The 19,435-nt window shown below is 52.0% G+C and overlaps 2 protein-coding genes across 3 annotated transcripts in view; both read right to left on the reverse strand.

The window, feature by feature from the left end:
• CAPZB (capping actin protein of muscle Z-line subunit beta) overlaps nt 1-19,435 on the reverse strand; it is a 137,501-nt gene that overhangs the window by 41,023 nt on the left and 77,043 nt on the right. For both annotated transcript variants that reach the window (XM_057546967.1, XM_057546962.1), the window contains exon 3: nt 1,492-1,613. In XM_057546967.1, coding sequence (XP_057402950.1) covers nt 1,492-1,613 — 122 coding nt within the window. The remainder of the gene's footprint in view (nt 1-1,491; nt 1,614-19,435) is intronic.
• On the reverse strand, nt 7,697-8,113 carry LOC130708811 (40S ribosomal protein S24-like). Its single transcript, XM_057552444.1, has one exon. It carries the CDS (start codon nt 8,111-8,113, stop codon nt 7,697-7,699), a length of 417 nt encoding a protein of 138 aa, XP_057408427.1.

The raw sequence follows: 19,435 nt of genomic DNA on the forward strand, positions 1-19,435 counted from the left end.
TGCTGACTCTCTGGATTCCTCACTAGGACACAAGCGCCACAGAAGAGTGACTCAGTGTCTGACACACGAGTGCCTGCTCACAGCAACGTGTCACTGAGCATCCTGTTAGAAGAATGAACACTATCAGCCTCCACTTAATACATGAGAGAACTAGAGTCCAGAGACAATAAGTAATTTGTCAAAGTTCCCGTCTGCTCAAGGGGGCAGTGCTGGTTTGGAGCCCATGTCGGCTACCTCCAGCCAATTTCTCCTACTTTCATTTCTCAGGCCCCAACCCCTCCCCCAAAAGAGCATGAGGCCAAAGCGTTAAGACTCAGCCCAGGTTCTGCGGCTTCTAAAAAAACCTATAGCCTACGGCATTCCTCCACCATTCTCCAAGGTACTGACTGCAGCCATCCATCACAGGAATAGTGGATGGGTGTAGGGATTCCCAGTCTTTTTTAATATGAAGAACTCCTAGGCACCCTTAAAAACCTAGCTCGGGCATCATCTCCTCCGGGAAGTCTTCCTGGAGTCAACCTCGGCCTTCGCTATGCTACCCTCAATAAGCCTGGCCCTGGCTGCAGGAATCACGTCACACAGTAATCAGCTCCTGGGTGCACCTCCTGTTCTAGACCATGGATCACCCAGGGCAGGGATGCAAGTCGACTTAGTTATTCACAGCCCTTGACAGGGTGATGGAGAGAGAAAGGAGAGCTGCACATCAGACAGACGAGCTTCATTCACATGCCCTTAAGCACGCAGGCCCTCCCTGGGCTCGGATTCCTGTCATGGACACACCCTGGACCTTCTCCTTTGCAGGATTTGATGTGATTTTAATGAAGCAGCTTGCTGGAGGTTCTTTTTTAAATTAATTAATTTATCTTTGGCTGTGTTGGCTCTTTGTTGCTGAGTGCGGGCTTTCTCTAGTTGCGGCGACTGGGGGCTACTCTTCGTTGTGGTACGTGGGCCTCTCATTGCGGTGGCTTCTCTTTATTGTGGAGCAAAGTCTCTAGGCACGCGGGCTTCAGTACTTGTGGCATCCAGGCTCTAGAGCACAGGCTCAGTAGTTGTGGCACACGGGCTTAGTTGCTCTGCAGCATGTGGGATCTTCCCGGACCAGGGCTCGAACCCATGTCCCCTGCATTGGCAGGCGGACTCTCAACCACTGCGCCTCCAGGGAAGTCCCTGTTGTTGTTGTTTTTTTACCAACATCCCTCTCCTATTAGACTGTAAGCCCCACCAGGGCAGGGGCTTCTTGTTCACTGCTGCATCTCCAATGCCCAGTGGGGGTATTCCACAGACATCTTCTGGTCGACTGGATGGAATGATGGATAGAAGGGAGGGAGGGAGGGAGGGAGGGAAGGAGAAAAGCCTAGCAGAAGCACAAGCAGAAAGAAGGCTGATGGGCTGTCAGATGTCAAAGCTCAGTAGTCCCTGAGCTGCTGCAGCAGTGGCAAGCGGCTGTGGCGGGCGCGGCATGCCTGCTGCATTCGTGGGGCAGGAGCTCACCTATAGGAGTCCCCATCTCTGTTGTAGTCACACAAAAGGTAATCCTTTCCCACCACCTTGTCTCTGGCGATTTTCAGTGGCTGGTCAACAGAAGACAGGAGATCTTCACATAGACTGGGGACCTGGCAGAGAGAGAGGAAAAGTCAGAACAGAGGTTAAAGTAACACATCAGACCCAGGTTGGCTAACGGCATCTGTAGCCACACCGTGGTCAGCATATTTAACATCTGGCCCTTGGTAGCCTGCCAGAATCATGGGCCTGTTCTTTTCTTTTCCACATGTGTCTGACACCAACTGTGTCCCTCTATAAAGAAACCTGTTCTTGAATTACAGTGGAGCGTGATTTCCAATACAGCCTTCCTTCCAAAACTGCGTGCAGCTTTTAATTACCTGGTCGCCAGGGTGGTCTAGTAACGTACGAACGTGCTTGGTATTGGTCTCTGGTGGGCAAAGCACAAGCTGAAGCCCCGAGAAGAAGGTAAACACTTTAAACACACAGGAGTCCAGAGAGCTCTGAGAAGAAGAGCCAGTCCGTGCCGAGAGCTCCCACAGGCTCTCCTGCTGGGTGGAGTTTCCAGTACTTTCCAGGACCCCAGCCAAGCGTTACCAGGTTGGCTGACGGAGTCAACCCTACCTGCTGCAAAGGTAGCTTCCCACGGTGCCGAGCTCCAGCTGCTGTGCTCAGGCTCACCCTCCTGGGCCCCTCACTGAGGAGGGGGGCCCTCGGGTGGGGGGCGGGCAGGGCTGAATCCCAGGGCAGATGCTGCTGAATCGGACACAGAGCCCTGCTAGGAAGCAGGCCTCTGGCCTCCTCCTCCCAACTCAAACATCAATTTCCACCGAAATATTCCAGGAAGGGAGGGCAGCGCTCTCCAAAATGGATTCCTTCAGGCTTGAGTCACTTCCATGCTGTATTTTCAATGTGCTGACTTATTCGTTTCATGGGCCCGGGTTTACGGAGGCCCCACCATATCGTTTACCCAACGAGCGGCTGCCAACTGCACCAATAACCCTTCCAAATGGAAAAGTTAAATCATGTGGCAAGACACCCAAAGAGCAGCTCAGCAGAGGGGCGGTCAGCCACGGCAGTTCCCGTGCTCTGCCGGAAGACCCTCGCCACCACCAGAGAGGCACGGACGGGGCCCCAGCCACCTCGGAGACCACCAGCCGCCATGGGCTTCTCGAGGCATCTCTGCTGATGGTGGGGTGCCTCCGAACTCCGCCTGGAAGGCGCCGTCTGGCACACCTGTGAGATGGTGACCTTCCTGGTGACTCACAGCCGTTTCTCATACGCTGAGCAGCACCGGGCAGCCAGCCCCCCGAGACACACACACCATTAACCCCTGTCTACAACGTGCTTATTTCAGAACTCCTTCTGGATGCAACACCCATCTGTGTACTCACCTCCCCAAGTAGAAAGACATACAAACAAAATGGGGCTGTTTTCAGTTAGTTTGGTGCTGAGAATACCAAGCGTCTGCCACAGATCATGCACTATGCTGGGCCCTTTACAGATGGCATACTGTCTACCGGAAGCTCACATTCATCTTGTGAAGTAGTTATTTTCCCCGTTTTACAGATTAGAGAACTGAGGCCCGGAGTCGTGAGGTTGCCCAACGCCCACACAAGAAGAAAGCAGTAGAGAGAGAAGTCTCCCCCTCTGACCGGAACTCTGGTTTAACGGACAGCTGAGAGGAAGAAGAGCACACGCCAAAGGCACACTCTGCTGGGAAATGACCCCCTCGCACCCAACCCCTGTTCAGCTGTGGAACCCTTCGCCTGGAAAAAAAGGTCCAGATCAAGGCAAGGAAGATTTTAACAGCTTCCACCCAAGGCAGCTGGGATTTGAAGTGGCCTTGCTTTCCTGTCGTTGGCCAAGTGCAAGGGCCCTGGGCACCTATGTGCCCGCCTATCACGTTACAGCCTTTCCCTGGCATCACTATTCTGTTGGGCTGATTCCTTGGCTTACCTGTTGGGCCCTGACTTTTGCCTAGAACCCCATTCTAACTGGCTGGGGCCCTGACACTACTGGCCTAATTTATCCTGGAGTATAGTAAAGACCAAGCAAACACGCTCTGAAGTGAGACTTCCTGACTCTACGACTCACTGGCCTCCTGGCCTGGGGCAAGTCACTTTATTTCTCTACCAAGTTGCATTTCCTCACCTGTAGAGTGGGGATAAGAAAAACCAACCCGGTTGGGGATTGCATGTGACGATGATGCATTCAGTACCCAGCAAAGCGTCCAGTGCGGGGCAACGCGTGCACATGAGGAACCGACGCACTGAGGCCCCTGCTTCCCCTCGGTCCCCAACACCACTGCTGCCTGTCATTCTCAGCCCGCAGCTCCGGCCTGGACGGCAGCCCCGGCCTGGACGGCAGCCCCAGCCTGGACGGCAGCCCCGGCCTGGACGGCAGCCCCGGCCTGGACAGCAGCTCCGGCCTAGACAGCAGCCCCAGCCTAGGCTGCACCTGAATTTGCTGTACTGCCCCAGGCACTGGATGAACATGCACCACTGAGATCCAGTTCTGCCCAGAGCCATGCTGCCCTTCTCCTGCCAGTCCTGTTGCGGGTGGCTAAGTCCCCCAACAGAAGAAGCTTATAAGATAATGGGATTTAGTATAAAACAGGCTTGACTTCACTCCTATCCAAGAGACTAATCCACGGATCGAAAGTGTTTCAATAATTTCTTCCCAGCACTTATACTAACTGAAATGATTTTTTAATTATTTGTGGTCATGCCTCTCTCCCTAGAACGTAGGTTTTACCAGGGCGAGGGCTTTAGATCCTGTTCACCGCTGAATCCTCAGTGCCCAGGGCGGTGCCTGACACAGAGCAAGTGCCTGACGTATGTGGGAAGGAGGAAGGGAGGAGTTTTACAATACGGAGCCTCCCAAATGCCAATCGGCTTTATTTTTAACTTAATAAATTGGTGTGTAGCAAGGATCTTCACCCAAAGAGTGTGTAGTCAAGAACTAAACTGTGATGGACACCAGTGACAACTTCACCGTGGCCCCAACCAGGAACACGACCTGTGACGTGGTCCCAGAGCAGCAGGCAGACAGAGCGGGAGCTTCAGTGAAAGTCCTGGCGTCTGTGTTACTATACGACCCCAAGGAGCACGGCGGCAGCGCGAGACTGAGAACTCAGAGACCTGGGTTCGAGCCCCTGCTCAGCGGTTAACTAGACACGCAGACCTGGGCTGGGCCCGAGGTTGTTCATCTGGGAAGCACAGCAGGTCAGCTGCACCAGACACAGATGGCTGCTGGGCCACCGTAAGAGCCTCACTGCTTCAGTGCAAATAATTCAGGTAAAGAAAGCCTCTAGGGGCTTCCCTGGTGGCGCAGTGGTTGAGAATCTGCCTGCTAATGCAGGGGACACGGGTTCGAGCCCTGGTCTGGGAGGATCCCACATGCCGCGGGGCGGCTAGGCCCGTGAGCCACAACTACTGAGCCTGCGCGTCTGGAGCCTGTGCTCCGCAACAAGAGAGGCCGCGATAGTGAGAGGCCCGCGCACCGTGATGAAGAGTGGCCCCCGCTTGCCGCAACTAGAGAAAGCCCTGGCACAGAAACGAAGACCCAACAGAGCCAATAAATAAATAAATAAATAAAATTAAAAAAAAAAAAAAAAAAAAAAAAAAGAAAGCCTCTAATCAAGACACTATTAGGTTCTTCATATGGTTAAACGTATTCATCCTTTGAGAATGCCCCCTTTTTGGGTTGTTTCTGTTAAGGTGTCTGTAACTTGATGAAACGATAGGTTTTGTTTTTGTTCTAAAGGTTCACAACCAATGACCTATTCCTCCTCTTCTCTTTTAAATGTCTCTGGCCTGTGAAATCAAAAAATGTGGCAGCCACTTTTCTAGAAAATGGGATCCAGCCCTCCCTACCTGTCCAAGTAGATCTGGGTACTTTCAAGGCCAGCATAAGGGAGCAGGAGGGACTCCACCCCCCCTCCACACCCCACTTTGTAACTCATGTCCTTCGAAGCACAGACAACGCAGATTAAGGCAGCAGCGCAAGGGGTTGATCCGTGGTACCAGCTGTCATCAATGGCCACTCCTGTTGCCTGCCCAGCCTCCTTTCCTATTCTTCTGGTCACAAAGCTCCTCACTCCATATGGTTGGGCAAGGCTGATCTCTACTCCACCACCAGCCATGGGCAGCGAGAGGGCCTCAGCCCCTGGCATATGCAGGGAAGAGTCTTCTCCAGGGGCGATGGAGGGATACACGGCTCACCTCCTTTCTGCCAGGGCAGCTGGGCTGGGGGTGCAGGGCCTGGGCTGCAGCAGGCATCGGGAGAGTACCTCCCTGCATTTCTGAGCACTGCAGGGCCGTGGAGATAGTACCTGAGTGCCCAGATCCAGCCACCCTTGAAGATCTGTGCCTGGACTTTTCAAGATCTACGGCCAGGTTCTAACCAACCTAAGGAAAACATACATCTGAACTGTAACTCACAAAGCTACGGCTGTGCACAGAAAAACACAGAGAGCTCATGAATGACAGATGACTTGCCCCACCACGAAAAGCACCTGGTTGTGATATGGCTGGATGATTCTCCACCCCAGCAGGTACAATTTTCGCCTTTTGGATAAACTCCCAAGTTGGGCCATATCCTTGTATTCTGTTTCCCTCCACCAGTCCTGTTTCTTTGATCAAAGATAAAATGCTCTGTAAAAATAACGTTATTGTCGTCATGTGGAACGAGAAGTGTGGACTACACGGTGTGCTCGCAGATTCGTACCAGAGCAGCTGCCAAGGGTGCATTAGTCATGATCTGGCACCACCACCAATTTGTCTCACTCCCACCCCATCCCACCCCTTCCCACCCCTGCGCTTCTGCCTGAACCCTCTCAAACCACCACACTGTCCTACTCAGTGCTTCTAGACATGTGAGTTTGCACATGCGTTCTTCCACTTAAAAATCCTCTCCACTTAGGGCTGCTGGATAAAATAATGCATTGGCCAGTTAAATTTGTATTTCAGACACATAATGAATAATGTTTTAGTATGTCTCCAGTTTACACACGACGTATATTGTTTGTTAAATCTGGAAACCTATCCCCCATATAGTCTTAAACCCTAACACCCTTCAGGGCCCAGCCGTAACTCCAACTTCCTTATCAAGATGTCACCTTCTTTGGAATTCCTGCAGTGACGATGGTATCAACTGAATCCTAAATGCTCTGGGGACGGCTGTTCTAACACTGGCCTCAACTATCAGGTTACTCCTTCCTCGAGACTTAACACTCTTCACTGAGCGCTGACTCGGTGCCCGCGGAGGCCGGTCCTCCAGACCCAGGCCAGTGACACGCACACTGGTGGGTGCTCTGGCGTGTTGGTGTAAGTGGGTATCAATCCTATGATTTAGGGTCACAGTACAGACCCAACCCCACCCCACCTCCTAGTCACGTCAAATGCTTAGAACAGTGGAAGAAATCACATTAAGTCTCATGGATCACAAGTTTGCACAGCGATTTAAATGAAAGGACAGGTCCAAACAAAGCCGGGAGTTCACTTCAGGGTGTGAGTGTCATAGGCTCTGCTGCCTCGGGACCCAAGGAGGGCCTCTGGCGAGAACATGTGGTTGGTGTCGACCACCCGAGGGCTGGACGGTTTCTGTCCAAACTGCCCATCTGACCTGCTTAACAGCCTTTGTAAGGAATGTTCAGATAACACCAAAGGTGTCAGACCAATCCAAGCTGTTGGGGGGATTTAAACCTAATTCCAAGTGACGTGGAATAATAAACAACGTTGCATTGGCCAAGACAGCGTTCCTGTCGTTCTGGTGGTGAAGTTCACGCCTCCGTCGGTCTCTCCACTGCCACTCTGTGGCCACACCCCAGGGAGCAGGAACTGCCTCGCCCTTCACCACGGGCACCCCTACCTGGCTGACGAGCGCCCACGGGGCCACAGGAAAGATCGGGTGAAACAGGAATAAAGCGAAGTAGGGCAGGAAGAGGAAAAAACCCAGAAGGTAGAAGGCAGGAGAGAGGCTAGCATGCCACGAGCTACTGCCTCAGGTGACCCCTTAACGATACCGAGAATAAAGAGACAGACACCAGGAGGGGGCGGGGGTGCCAGGCGCTGCACTACGTAAACTCTACCTGCGTCGCCGCCTTGATTTTTTTATTTATTAATTTTTTCATGTAAAAGGCCTTAGTTTATTAATTCTCTCACGAAAAATCTGCACAAACACCGCAGAATCTTTACTCCTTCTGCTGTCCAATCTCCAGCTGACTTCCTTTTGCCAGCACCAAACTGGCCTTTGCAGTCCCCATGACCCTCTTTATTCTGCTCGTGCGTTCCTTTCGCTGCTTTCTTGAGGTCTTCTCGTACAGGCCATGTCTTGCAAGCCTGTGTTTGGGCTCATCCTTCTTCGTGTGACCCAAGGAATCGTAAATCATGCCAAGGCCAGTTGTCTTGCCATCACCAAAATGGGTTCTGAACCCAAACACAAAGATGACGTTTGGTGTGGTCTTGTACATTTTGGCTAGCGTTCCCCAAATTTCTGTCTTAGGTACTGTTGCCTTCCCAGGATGAAGGACATCAGTGACCACTTGTTCCCGCTGAAGTCGTCGGGTGGTCATGAACTTCCTGGTCCGGATAGTTACTGTGTTGTTCATGATGGCATGATGGTGGCTGATCTTCAAGCAGCCAGGGAGAAAAGAGCCTGCATCGCCTCCTTTAATCCTCAAAACAGCCCTGCATATAGATATGATTACTGTCCCTATTTTAAAGAAGGGCGAGGGAATTCCCTGGTGGTCCAGTGGTTAGGGCTCCGCGCTTCCACTGCAGGGGACACGGGTTCAATCTCTGGTCGGGGAACTAAGATCCCACATGCCGCATGGTGTGGCCAAATAAATAAAAGGGGGGGGGTGGTGGTGGCAAAATAGGGCCTTAGAGAAGTAATTTGCCCCAAGTCACACAGCTACTAGCCAATGTCTAAGAAAAGACATGTGACATACAGTATATCTGGGTTAAAAAAATAAAAATTACAGGGACTTCCACTTCCCTGGTGGTCCAGTGGCTAAGACTCTGCACTCCCAATGCTGGGGGCCCGGGTTCGATCCCTGGTCGGGGAACTAGATCCCGCATGCCGCAGCTAAGAGTTCATATGCCGCAACTAAAGGTCCCGCACACCACAGCTAAAGATCCCACACGCCGCAACGAAGACCCGACGCAGCCAGATAAATAAATTTTTTAAAAAGCTATACAAAATAACTAAATAAAAATTACATTCACTCTTGCTGTTGCCTCAAACTGAATCCTTTTCTACTATCTAGCCCAACAGCTGATCACATGAAAAGAGATACAAATCAGAAGTTTCCGGCCACAAGTGAGGTTTGTGTTTGGGCCGCCATATGGTTCTACTTTGCCTCTTCCCCTTCTCCATTAGTTATTAATGTTGAAAAAAATTGTTCAACCAGAAAAAGAAACTTGAGATGAACCCTTAAAAAAGCACAAAAGCCAGACCAGTTCAACTCCATGGATAATCTAATCCACGGCGCCCTCGTCTTTAAGAAATGCACCCTTGTACCTCGGTTTTTTAAAAAAATGGCCAAATGAACACATTCCGTCTTTTGATCTGCCCGCTGGCTGAGAGCCCGCCACCAGAGAGATAAGAATCGAAAACAGACCGTGTTCGCTGGGTCGCACACTCAGATGAGTAACGTTGTTGAAACCATGGCTGGGCAGAGTGCTGGCTGGCCCCACTTCCCGGCAGACAGCAAAGTATCAGGATGCCGGGGCTCCCTCCCCGTGGCCAGCAGAGGTCTCTGCTTACAATCCGTTCCTTTTATTTTTTCCAAGGCCCCAAACCTTCCCCGCTTTTCTCTAATAAAAATTAAAAAAGAAAATAAGGAGAGTGCTTTCAGTGACACACATGCCTGTGTCAGAAACACAACCTACAGGGTGGCATTCTGGAAAACACCGAACTCAAAATCAAACACAAGTTCGAATCCTTGGTCTGCCACTTCCTGGCTGAGTGTAACCTTCCTAAACCTCAGAACTGGGGGCTACAACACCTACCTCAGTAGATCCTGAGTGCCCACCCCAGGCGCCTGTCAGGTGCCATGGATTCAGCGGCAGATGAGATGCACGGGCACGGCCCTGCTCTCCCAAAGCACGCTCCAGTCGCTGGAAACAGACAAGGCACGAGGAGCCATCCTGAGAGTGGCGAGGGCTGTGACGCGGACCTGATGGGGATGGGAGGGGGATTGCAGGGATTCGATGGTCTAGGAGGTGGACGGAGCTGACACGTGAGTGGAGGAAAGGAGAGGCACTGTGATGGGACTGAAGAGCCGGCCCCAGGCTCCCCCCGCCCCCACCCCGAGGAGGGTAGAAGAGAGAAGCATCTGTGCGCTGGAGTCCTCGGCCAGGTGGAGCAGTGCCTGTGGGCCGCTTTAAATGTGATGGCAAGCCCCGGCAAACTGTTTTTCATAAAACTTCTTAAAGCCTCCCTCCCACCTCCTCCCCAGACTCCCAGGTTTAAGAAGGATGCACTTGAGGACCCAGCCGTGAACGTGGGCCCAGGCGGCCTCCGGAGCCTATGGGAGATGAGGGAACCCCCCCCCCCAGCCCCACCCCCCTGATCAGGGTGGAGGAAACAAAGTCCTCCCCACAACTGCCCAGCAGCAACTTTTTTTTTTTTTAAATATTTATTTATTTGGCTGTGCCAGGTCTTATTTGCGGCGTACAGGATCTTTAGTTGTGGCATGTGGGATCTTTAGTTGTGGCATGTGGGATCTTTAGTTGTGGCATGGGGGATCTAGTTCCCTGACCAGGGACGGAACCCGGGCCCCCTGCACTGGGAGCACGAAGTCTTAGCCAATGGACCACCAGGGAAGTCCCAGCCCAGCGGCAGCTCTGTTACCAGGACCTTAGTTGTCACCAGAAACACCTTGGGCCCTGGAAGCAGAGTTTCCAAGTGAACTGATGTAACGCCTCTCCGAGTGTGGGTGCCCCGCACTGGGGACACCTCACCCCGCCCTGTAAACCCACTCAGAGGGTTTGCCTGAGGAAGCGAGGGGGAGCCCAGGGGACCTTGCTCACCCTGCAGGACCCCACCCTCCCCACCGTGCAGACGGGAAAACCCAAGGGCAGGGAAGCGCCTCACACAGGCGGCTAGGTGGGGGGCAGGGCAGAACTGGACTCTGAGTTCCAGACTCTGACCCAGCGATTCCAGAGCACAGGCCCCGCTGGGCCGGCAAGGCGAGGGGCTCCCGCTCCCACTCCCCCTTCCAGTGGGGCTCCGAGGAGAGGGGGTGAGAAAGGAAGAGAATCGGGGGGAACTCGGGGTCTGCACGGTCCCTGCCTGCCCACCCCGACTTCTGCGCTGTGGGCAGGGGCCAGCGCCACTGCCAGCGCCACCACCCAGCACAGCCTGACCCCAGGGCCACCGGCCCTCCTCGTGTTTCAGATCCGGCCTCTCTTCTAATTAAGCTATCATTGGACTCTGAGAACAATATTCTTTAAGTACAAGTTCAGACCGTTTTCTTCACTTGAAGACTGCGAATTATAAAATGCGCTTTTAAGGAGAACACTGTTAAATGTACACAACAAGTGTAGGAAGCAATCTCCGAATTTTGGCAACATCATAACGTGTGCGAACCGTGCCCCTCCGATTCGGGCCACTGGCACGGGCTCCTGAGAGTCACACACTGCCAGCCGGGTCTCATCGCTGAGGGTCCAACACATGGGAAGCTGCCAACATTAGGAAAGCGTTTCTGATCAACACATGTTTTATTCTGCCTAGAAATCAATTTTTCATGTGCCATTAACAACAAAGAGCTTTCTCAAGAAACAATAAGCCTCCCGCCGCTCTTTTCTTAGGCAGGTGCCCCAAACCACCCCAGAGATAAATAATAAACAAAGGCAAACTTCCTGGGCTGGGTTTCAGCCATTCATACCCCGAAGCTTTGCCTTCTAGAAGCTTGCAGGCTGGAGTAAGAAGCCAGAAGCGTTTTCTAAAGAAGGGTCAGGAGGGGGCAGGACAAAGAGAAGACAAACTGAAAGGGGAAATTGAAATCACTACACGTGGGTCATCCAGGGGCACACACAAGGCTCCTGTTGTCCACATGTAACCCTACGCTTCCCGAAGGGGACGAACCAGGTGCTTGGAGCCTAATTAAATTAACTGTTCCCTGGCCGGGAGCGACCGCATCACCTGTGTCTGCGCTGAGAGAAGCTGGGGTCTTTCTAAGCCACCCACTCCTCTTAATGAAGGGCTGGCCCCCGAGGGATAGGGCACGATACACAAGCACCTTTAAGAAGCCAGAGGCAGAAAACTCACTGGGTCTAAGTTACGTGCACTGGCTCCTGAGGGCTTCGCACAGCCACCAGGCCGGTTTCAGGAGCTGCTGCACACGGGGCAGCCAACTGCCTCGGCCTGGATGGCCGCGGGCGGGAAGCTCCCCAACCAGGCCTGGGCCCAGCCTCCCGCCGCAGCCCCACGGCTCTCCCGCGAGCCCCTCAGCCACCCCTCCAGCCGACATCCTGACAGTCTCTCCACCAGGATCGCCTGTCCTTCTCCCGGTGCTACCTAGTGACCCCCAGTTATCCTTCAAGGTCCTCTTCTACGCATGCCCAAGGCTTCCTTAGCAAAGGCGATGCCCCATATCTACGGCTACGCCCCTGCCGCTCTATATGAGACTGGGTCCCAGGCCGCACGGATTCGGGATGGGGTGTCTTTCCTCAGGGCAGGGATGAGATGTCTGGACGGCCCTGGGCCTAGCGTAAGGCTGGCGGGGCTGCCTAAATGCCAGTGGGACCGTGGTTGAATTGTGGAAAAGGAGGGCCACTCAGGTGGAGCTCTGATCTTTTGAAGCCCATGTCTGTCTCAGTGGGAAGCGCCCCCCCAGTGTTCTTCAGCGCCTCTCCTAGAGCTGGACTAGGGACCAGCTGGGTGGGTGGGTGGGGGCGACAGTGAGAGGGTGATGATCGGGGGCGGCACCGCATCACTGTGACCAAGGGCCTCCCAAGGCGGATGCAGACTCGAGCTCCTGCGCCTTCCCTGGGGTGTGGACCACCACCTTGCGAGGACCTGTGGGGCCGGCCCTTGCCCCTCACACTCCATGCAGGCGCCTCCTGAAGCTGGGCCCACAGCCTCCCCTGTGCGAGGAAGGCATGCGTGGACAGAGTGGAGATCTCTTCCCGAACGGCCTGCGGTCCTGCTTTCTCAGGCCGTGTTAAAGCATTATTGCATTGGGTGCATTCTTACAAATCACCTCAAATCTTTCTGGGAAAAAGACCAGGGAAAAATACATTAAAACAACTCGCTTATCACATGGTCTTTTTGCAAAGACAATGTAACTTCACGGGCCGAACAGAGGGTCCATCTGTTTTAGTATTACCGTTTTAGCGTTATTAGTATTATTAAAGCAATGATCCTAACAACAGCAAAGATTTTTTTTTTCTTTAAGTGCCTGTTATGCATGAGACACTCTTCTAAGCACGGAACACACAGCCTCATTTTATCATCATGGCAACCCTGTACGAAGCAGTGGTGCTACTGTTATCCCAATTTATGCCGAGTTCTCATAATTTACAGATGAGGACACTGAGGCACAGGGAGGTTCAGTAATAATAACTTGGCTGAGGTCACACAGGTCGCAGGCGGCAGAGCCAGAATTCAAGGAAACCCACGCAATCCCACCCCAGGACTCCTCAGGGCCACCCGGGGAGGCCAAGGACCTTGTGAGGCAGCAGCCGAGGCTCAGAGCCACGCAACCACTGATTCACATGCCACAGTCCTGGTTCTTTCCACCATACGTTCTCTCCAAACTCTCAAGACCACAGACTTGTAAACAACCCAGACAGCGCAACAGTCCACCAGAACCCAGTGGTGCCGCCGGTCCCCTTCAAGTGGAACCGCTCACGCCGTGCGAGCACGTGTGTCTGAGCGGGGGTGGGGGCCAGCACGGATGTGCCCCGTTATGTGAGGGGTACCCAGAGCAAGTCGGTGGCTTTTCTTTCCGCCTTAGCACAAAAATCATCCTGGCTGGCTGGCCACAGCGTTTCACACTGGATTCTTTCCACTGGATGGATGTCTCATCAAGGTTTTGTTTTAACTTCGCCAAGTCAGCCAGAGAAAATGACCACGCACGGCCAAAGAAAAATCTGCCAACTCTTCCTATTGGGGAAACAGTCAGATCCGCTCAGGAGTAATGGATGTCTCCCCTTCGCTGTCTGTGTCTTCCCGGATCAAGAGCTCCTCTGTTTCTCCACTTTGGCTCATTAGGAAGTAAAACCCAAATCCTCCAGATAAAATCTACCTAACGTATGAAGGATTAAATACAGTGTCCCCATCCTCAAAGTCTAATAGGAGAGAGCGGGGCACAAGTGAAGCCCCAGCGTGCTCTGTGCTCTGGACCGGGGAAGTACTGGATGCTATGGAAACGAGGGGGGTTGCCCAGAGCTTCTCTGGAGGGGAAGAGGAGCAGGGGAGGCCGGGGTACATGTCTTGAGGAGCTAACATCTGAGCTCAGTTATAAAAACTGAAGCACGTATGTGGCAGAAGAGGTCACAGAGAAGCCGGCGGGACTGAGAGGCAGGAGTGCCCATCTGGTCAAAGGAGTGCAGCGTGGAACGCCGAACACTGACGGCCACACAGCTCTGTGAAGATGCTGAAAAGCCCCTGCACGCTTTAAAAGGGTGAATTTTATAGTATGTGAATTGTATCTACATAATCACAATTTTATCTCTATTGCATATAATAATTTAAAAAAAACGTGAATTGAGAGAATATTCTAGGCAGAGAGCATAGGCATATTCCAGGGAACTGTAAGTTCAATGCAAATACAAAAAAATTAATTGGGGTTTCCAGCAGATAAGAATATGTTACATGACCTAAGTTTTAGGTTAGTAAAAAGTGACCCTGGGCATCAGGAACCAGGGGCAGGGTTATCTTTCTCTTCACTCTTGTATCTATCTGGTTATTGACCCTTACAAACCAGAGCTTTCTAAATGAGAATAAATTAATGCAGCACATGGTAGGGATGCATCACCAGCCTGGAAGCCAGAGGTGGGTCTTCAGTGAAGTGGGGCTAGATCACCAGATGAGCCATAGCTGCCCTGGTCCTCAGTTTCCTCATCTCTAAAATGGACCAGGGACTTCCCCGGCGGTCCAGTGGTTAAGACTTAGCCTTCCAGTGCATGGGGTGTGGGTTCGATCCTTGGTCGGGGAGCTAAGATCCCACATGCCTTGGGGTCAAAAAACCAATACACAAAACAGAAGCAATTATTGTAAAGAATTCAATAAAGACTTTAAAAATGGTCCACAGCAGAATGTAAATTGATACAACCACTATGGAAAACAGTATGGAGGTTCCTTAAAAAACTAAAAATAGAACTACCATACGACCCAGCAATCCCACTACTGGGCATATACCTTGAGAAAACCATAATTCAAAAAGAGACACGTACCACAATGTTCACTGCAGCACTATTTACAATAGCCAGGACACGGAACCAACCTAAATGCCCATCAACAGATGAATGGATAAAGATGTGGCACATATGTACAATGGAATATTACTCAGCCATAAAAAGAAACGAAATTGAGTTATTTGCAGTGAGGTGGATGTACCTAGAGTCTGTCATACAGAGTGAAGTAAGTCAGAAAGAGAAAAACAAATACCGTATGCTAACGCATATATATGGAATCCAAAAAAAACCCACAACAAAATGGTACTGATGAACCTAGTTGCAGGGCAGGAATAAAGAAGGAGACATAGAAAATGGACTTGAGGAAACGGGGTGGGAGGGGGAAGCTGGGGTGAAGTGAGAGTAGCATCGACATATATACACTACTGAATGCAAAGTAGTTGGCTGGTGGGAAGCAGCAGCATAGCACAGGGAGATCAGCTCGGTGCTTTGCGACCACCTAGAGGGGTGGGATAGGGAGGAGGGGAGGGAGGCTCAAGAGGGAGGGGATATGGGGACATGTGTATGCACATGGCTGATTCGCTTTGTTGTGCAACAGAAACTGACACAGTACTGTGAAGCAATTATACTCCAATAAAGATCTATTAAAAAAAAAAAAGGTCCACAACAAAAAAATCTTTTAAAAAAATAAAATAAAATGGACCCAAACTGAACAAGATGGATGTCATGGTTCTCCAAGGCAGAGGAGAGGCACTTGGTGGGGCTCAAGGTGGTAAAAGAGTAAGAGGGGAAGTCTGGGCCCAACAGGATCCATTCAAGTTTGCTATAAGATTTAATTTGGGGCTTCCCTGGTGGCGCAGTGGTTAAGAATCCACCTGCCAATGCAGGGGACACGGGTTCGAGCCCTGGTCCGGGAAGATCCCACATGCCGCGGAGCAACTAAGCCCGTGCGCCACAACTACTCAGCCTGTGCTCTAGAGCCCGCAAGCCACAATTACTGAGCTCACGTGCCACAACTACTGAAGTCCACGCACCTAAAGCCCGTGCTCTGCAACAAGAGAAGCCACTGCAGTGAGAAGCTCACGCACTGCAACAAAGAGTAGCCCCCGCTCGCCGCAACTAGAGAAAGCCCGCACGCAGCAACGAAGACCCAACGCAGCCAAAAAAAAAAAACTTTATTAAAAAAAAGATTTAGTTTGAAAAGAGGGCTCCACTAATTTTTAAAATGTCTGAAAACCACTAGACTAGATGACCAGTAAGGTTCATTTCAGTGTTAAGATCCTACAAAGTTTCATAACGCAAAACTTAGTTTATTTACTTATCATCTCTACGACCATCCAGGATATGGCTGTATGAACTCATCAAAAGTTTGTGACATTCTAAAAAAAAAAAAGCTTGTGACGTTCTTCCTAAAACAAAATGTCTACTGAGCAAGGTACTTGGTGAGACCCCAAACTGACTAAGCCCTGGGCCTGTCTCCAAGATGCACAGGCGTGAATGACCCACAACAGGGGAAGAAGAAAAAAGCTTGTGACAGCATGCGCTTCTCCCCTGAACTCCAGTTCAAATTTAAAATTCTTAGGAAAGTTCTCTATTTGTAAAACCCGAATTACCACCCCCCCTTCTCTCTTCCAGGAGTGCTCTCCTGCCCCCAGAGGCCCCTGCCCCAATCCTATTCTCTAAAGGGAAGCCCAGCTTTTCCTGCTCCCCATGGCACAGACCTTTCTTTATCAACTTGAGTGTCCCCTTCACTGATCTGAGGCTCCTGCCGGGTGGCCTCAACCCAGAGCCAGCAGAACCCGCAGCTGCTCCTCACGGACCCTGTTCTCGGCCGACTGCAAAGGTTGGGGAAAGCAGGCCGAGTGTGCCACACTCTGCTCAAGGGTTTAAATCTGTCTCCCAAACTAGACGCGCTCTAAGGGCGTGACCTGGGCACTCCTCCTCCAGGGCCAGTGCCTGCCAGCCTGCACAGGGCTTCCTGACGGCCCTCAGAAAGGAAACGCTTTCTGCCTCTTCTGGTCCTGGGAAGTGGAATCTCTCTCCAACTCACTTGTATCATACTTCTCATCAACCAGAGGGCAGGATCTAACTTAGAGAGAGACCTCTTCATGGAAGCTCTCCGAGCATTTCACAAAACTCTGCTCTCTGAGCCCCCCAGCAACAGGATGCCATACAGTTCCTGAAATGCAGGCGCTAGGCAGACCTCCTACTGGAGAATTCTATCAGGGCAAGGCCAAGGAAGGGGTCTTTGTGCATTTCTGATGAATTGTGCCTCTGGCTCCAGCTGACAAGGACCAGGTATCTTCTTCACCTGGGGAGAGCTTAGCCTCCTGCTAACACATCCCGATCCTCACCTAGGTCAGGTTCCTTCTGAAGTACTTCCCTGGCCTTGCAGCACGGCTCCCATTAAACAGAAGCACAGGAGGACGAAGCTCTTTTGTCCTCATCCACCTAGAAGTTACAACAGCATGGCCACCAGCAGCACCCGCTGCCACCTCCCAGTGCCGTGGTGAGATACAGACAACGAGGTTAACAACAAATAACCAAAGAGCATCTGTGCACGCAATTCCAAAGAGACTTAAATTTCCTGTACAGAGGCAGAATAAAAGCCAAAAAGGAAAAAACTTCCCTCAAACAAGAGTGGGGGCTTTCAAGGAGACTTGCTGAGTGGCAAACATTTCGGAAAGATGGAATTTTAAACACAAACACCAAAGGGCAGAGATTTGAGGCAGAAGAGCTATGCACGCAGCTGGGAGGCCCTTTAATTAGGGAAAGATTTGCAAAGCCTGTGGAGCATCGGCAAATCTCCCCGTGGTCTCCGGAATGGGAAGAATGTGGAAAGCAATGGGGGTAATCAACAAGTTCCAATTTGCTTGACACTCTCACCCAGAAGGAAGCACGTGGTCTTGTCCCCTGCCACCTTTCAGTGGTCCCAGTGATCCCTTAAAGCAACAGAAGAGGACCACCAGGCCGTGGGAGAAGACAGGCTGGATTTTCTCCTTCCTAAGGGTGTTTCCCACAGACAGCACGCAGGAAAGCTCTTCTGTCAAGGACTTTTAAGGCAAAAACATGATTCAAGGGAAAACTAACCCCTGGGCACCCCCCCCCCCGCCCCCGCCCAGACCTAGGGACTGTATTTCTGCATGTATTATAGAGCACTCTCACAAGTATTTCCAGTGGACTTAAATATCCTGCACTTGGGCAAATGATCTGTAATAAAATGGAAAAATGATATCCCCTGCTCATCCAAATGGAACACTCGGACTCCCAAGGGGCAGTCCGAAACAAGGGGCAGCTCCTCCCAAGGGGCAGGAGCAGAAACAATGGTTTTCCCCAAATAGCCGACACCCGCACTGATACTCTTCTTTTGGGACATGGTGACATTCAATGCAGCGCTGGGGCACAGGTAATTAAACTCTACTTTGGAGGATACCCTGTGTGAGGATTCCCAGCAGTCACAAGAAGAGTTACCAAATCTTAAATTATAAGGGTAACAAGGATCAGGAACAAAGGCACAGACTTTGCACCCCTCTCCACCACCAAAATCTAAGAGTTCAGGAAAAACGGAAAGTCAGGAGTTTACTTTGGGTTCCCTCAGGGGCAGCAGCTGTTACTGACCAGAGCTGCAAAGGAGGCGCCCGGACTTGACAGAACGCCTGACTGATCGGAGTCAGAAAGTCCCAGGTCTCTGTGAGATCAGACAAGATAAGGCCGGTGGCACTGGCAGCTCCATAAAGCACTTGGCCAGCAAGCTCACTGCTTCCCAGGAGAGGACTGAGGTGGGCTTTTCCAGAGGCAGACGGGCACGTGGAGTAACCTAAGAAAAAGGCCCATTTCCCAGCCCTAATCTTGAAATTACAGGTAGTCAATTGATCTCCGTCCCCTCCCTCATCCACCTAGAAAGTCTGAGCAGCAACCAACAGCTGATCCTCAGCACAACTGGAGTGTGTGCCCATCACCTGCTTTCTGGCAAGGGATCCACAAGGCCTGAGCCAGCGCCCACGGCTCATCAGGCATCGGTTCTTGGGCTGCGATTGGGACGGAAACACACTGTCCCTGCTCCGTCTTGGCCTGGCTGGTTCCCTTCCTAGCGCACTGTGAGGCTGTCTCAGGCTCCACCTACTCCGAGGAGCCTTCCCTGGTGCCCCTCGGTGGTGCTTCCACAGAACTCTGTGCTCCTCTCATGGGAATCCTTGTAGTGGATCCACCTGGGTATCTGCTCCCCCTCCCGCCCAGGACTGTGCGCGCTCTGAAGACAAATCTCATTGCACTTATCACTCTGACCCCAGGGCTTTGGCTCAGGCCCTAGCACTCAGCAGGGGCTCCAACAAGCCTTCCCTGAGTGTCCATCACGTGCCACACACTGGGGATACAAAGGTGAACAGAGCAGACATGAGATCCCTGCCCTCAGAGAGCTAAGTGGGCAGCGGCAGATTCCTGTAATTAAGCCATTCCCGCCGAGAGTAAAGGTGAGCGCCGTGGCCGGGTGATGAGGTGGGAGGGGGCGGGGAGTGGGGCCCAAGCGGCGGGCTGCCAGACAAGCAGGGTGGATGTGAGATGTG

This window comes from Balaenoptera acutorostrata, chromosome 1 (assembly GCF_949987535.1).
Source record: "Balaenoptera acutorostrata chromosome 1, mBalAcu1.1, whole genome shotgun sequence".
Classification (NCBI taxonomy): Eukaryota; Metazoa; Chordata; class Mammalia; order Artiodactyla; family Balaenopteridae; genus Balaenoptera; species Balaenoptera acutorostrata.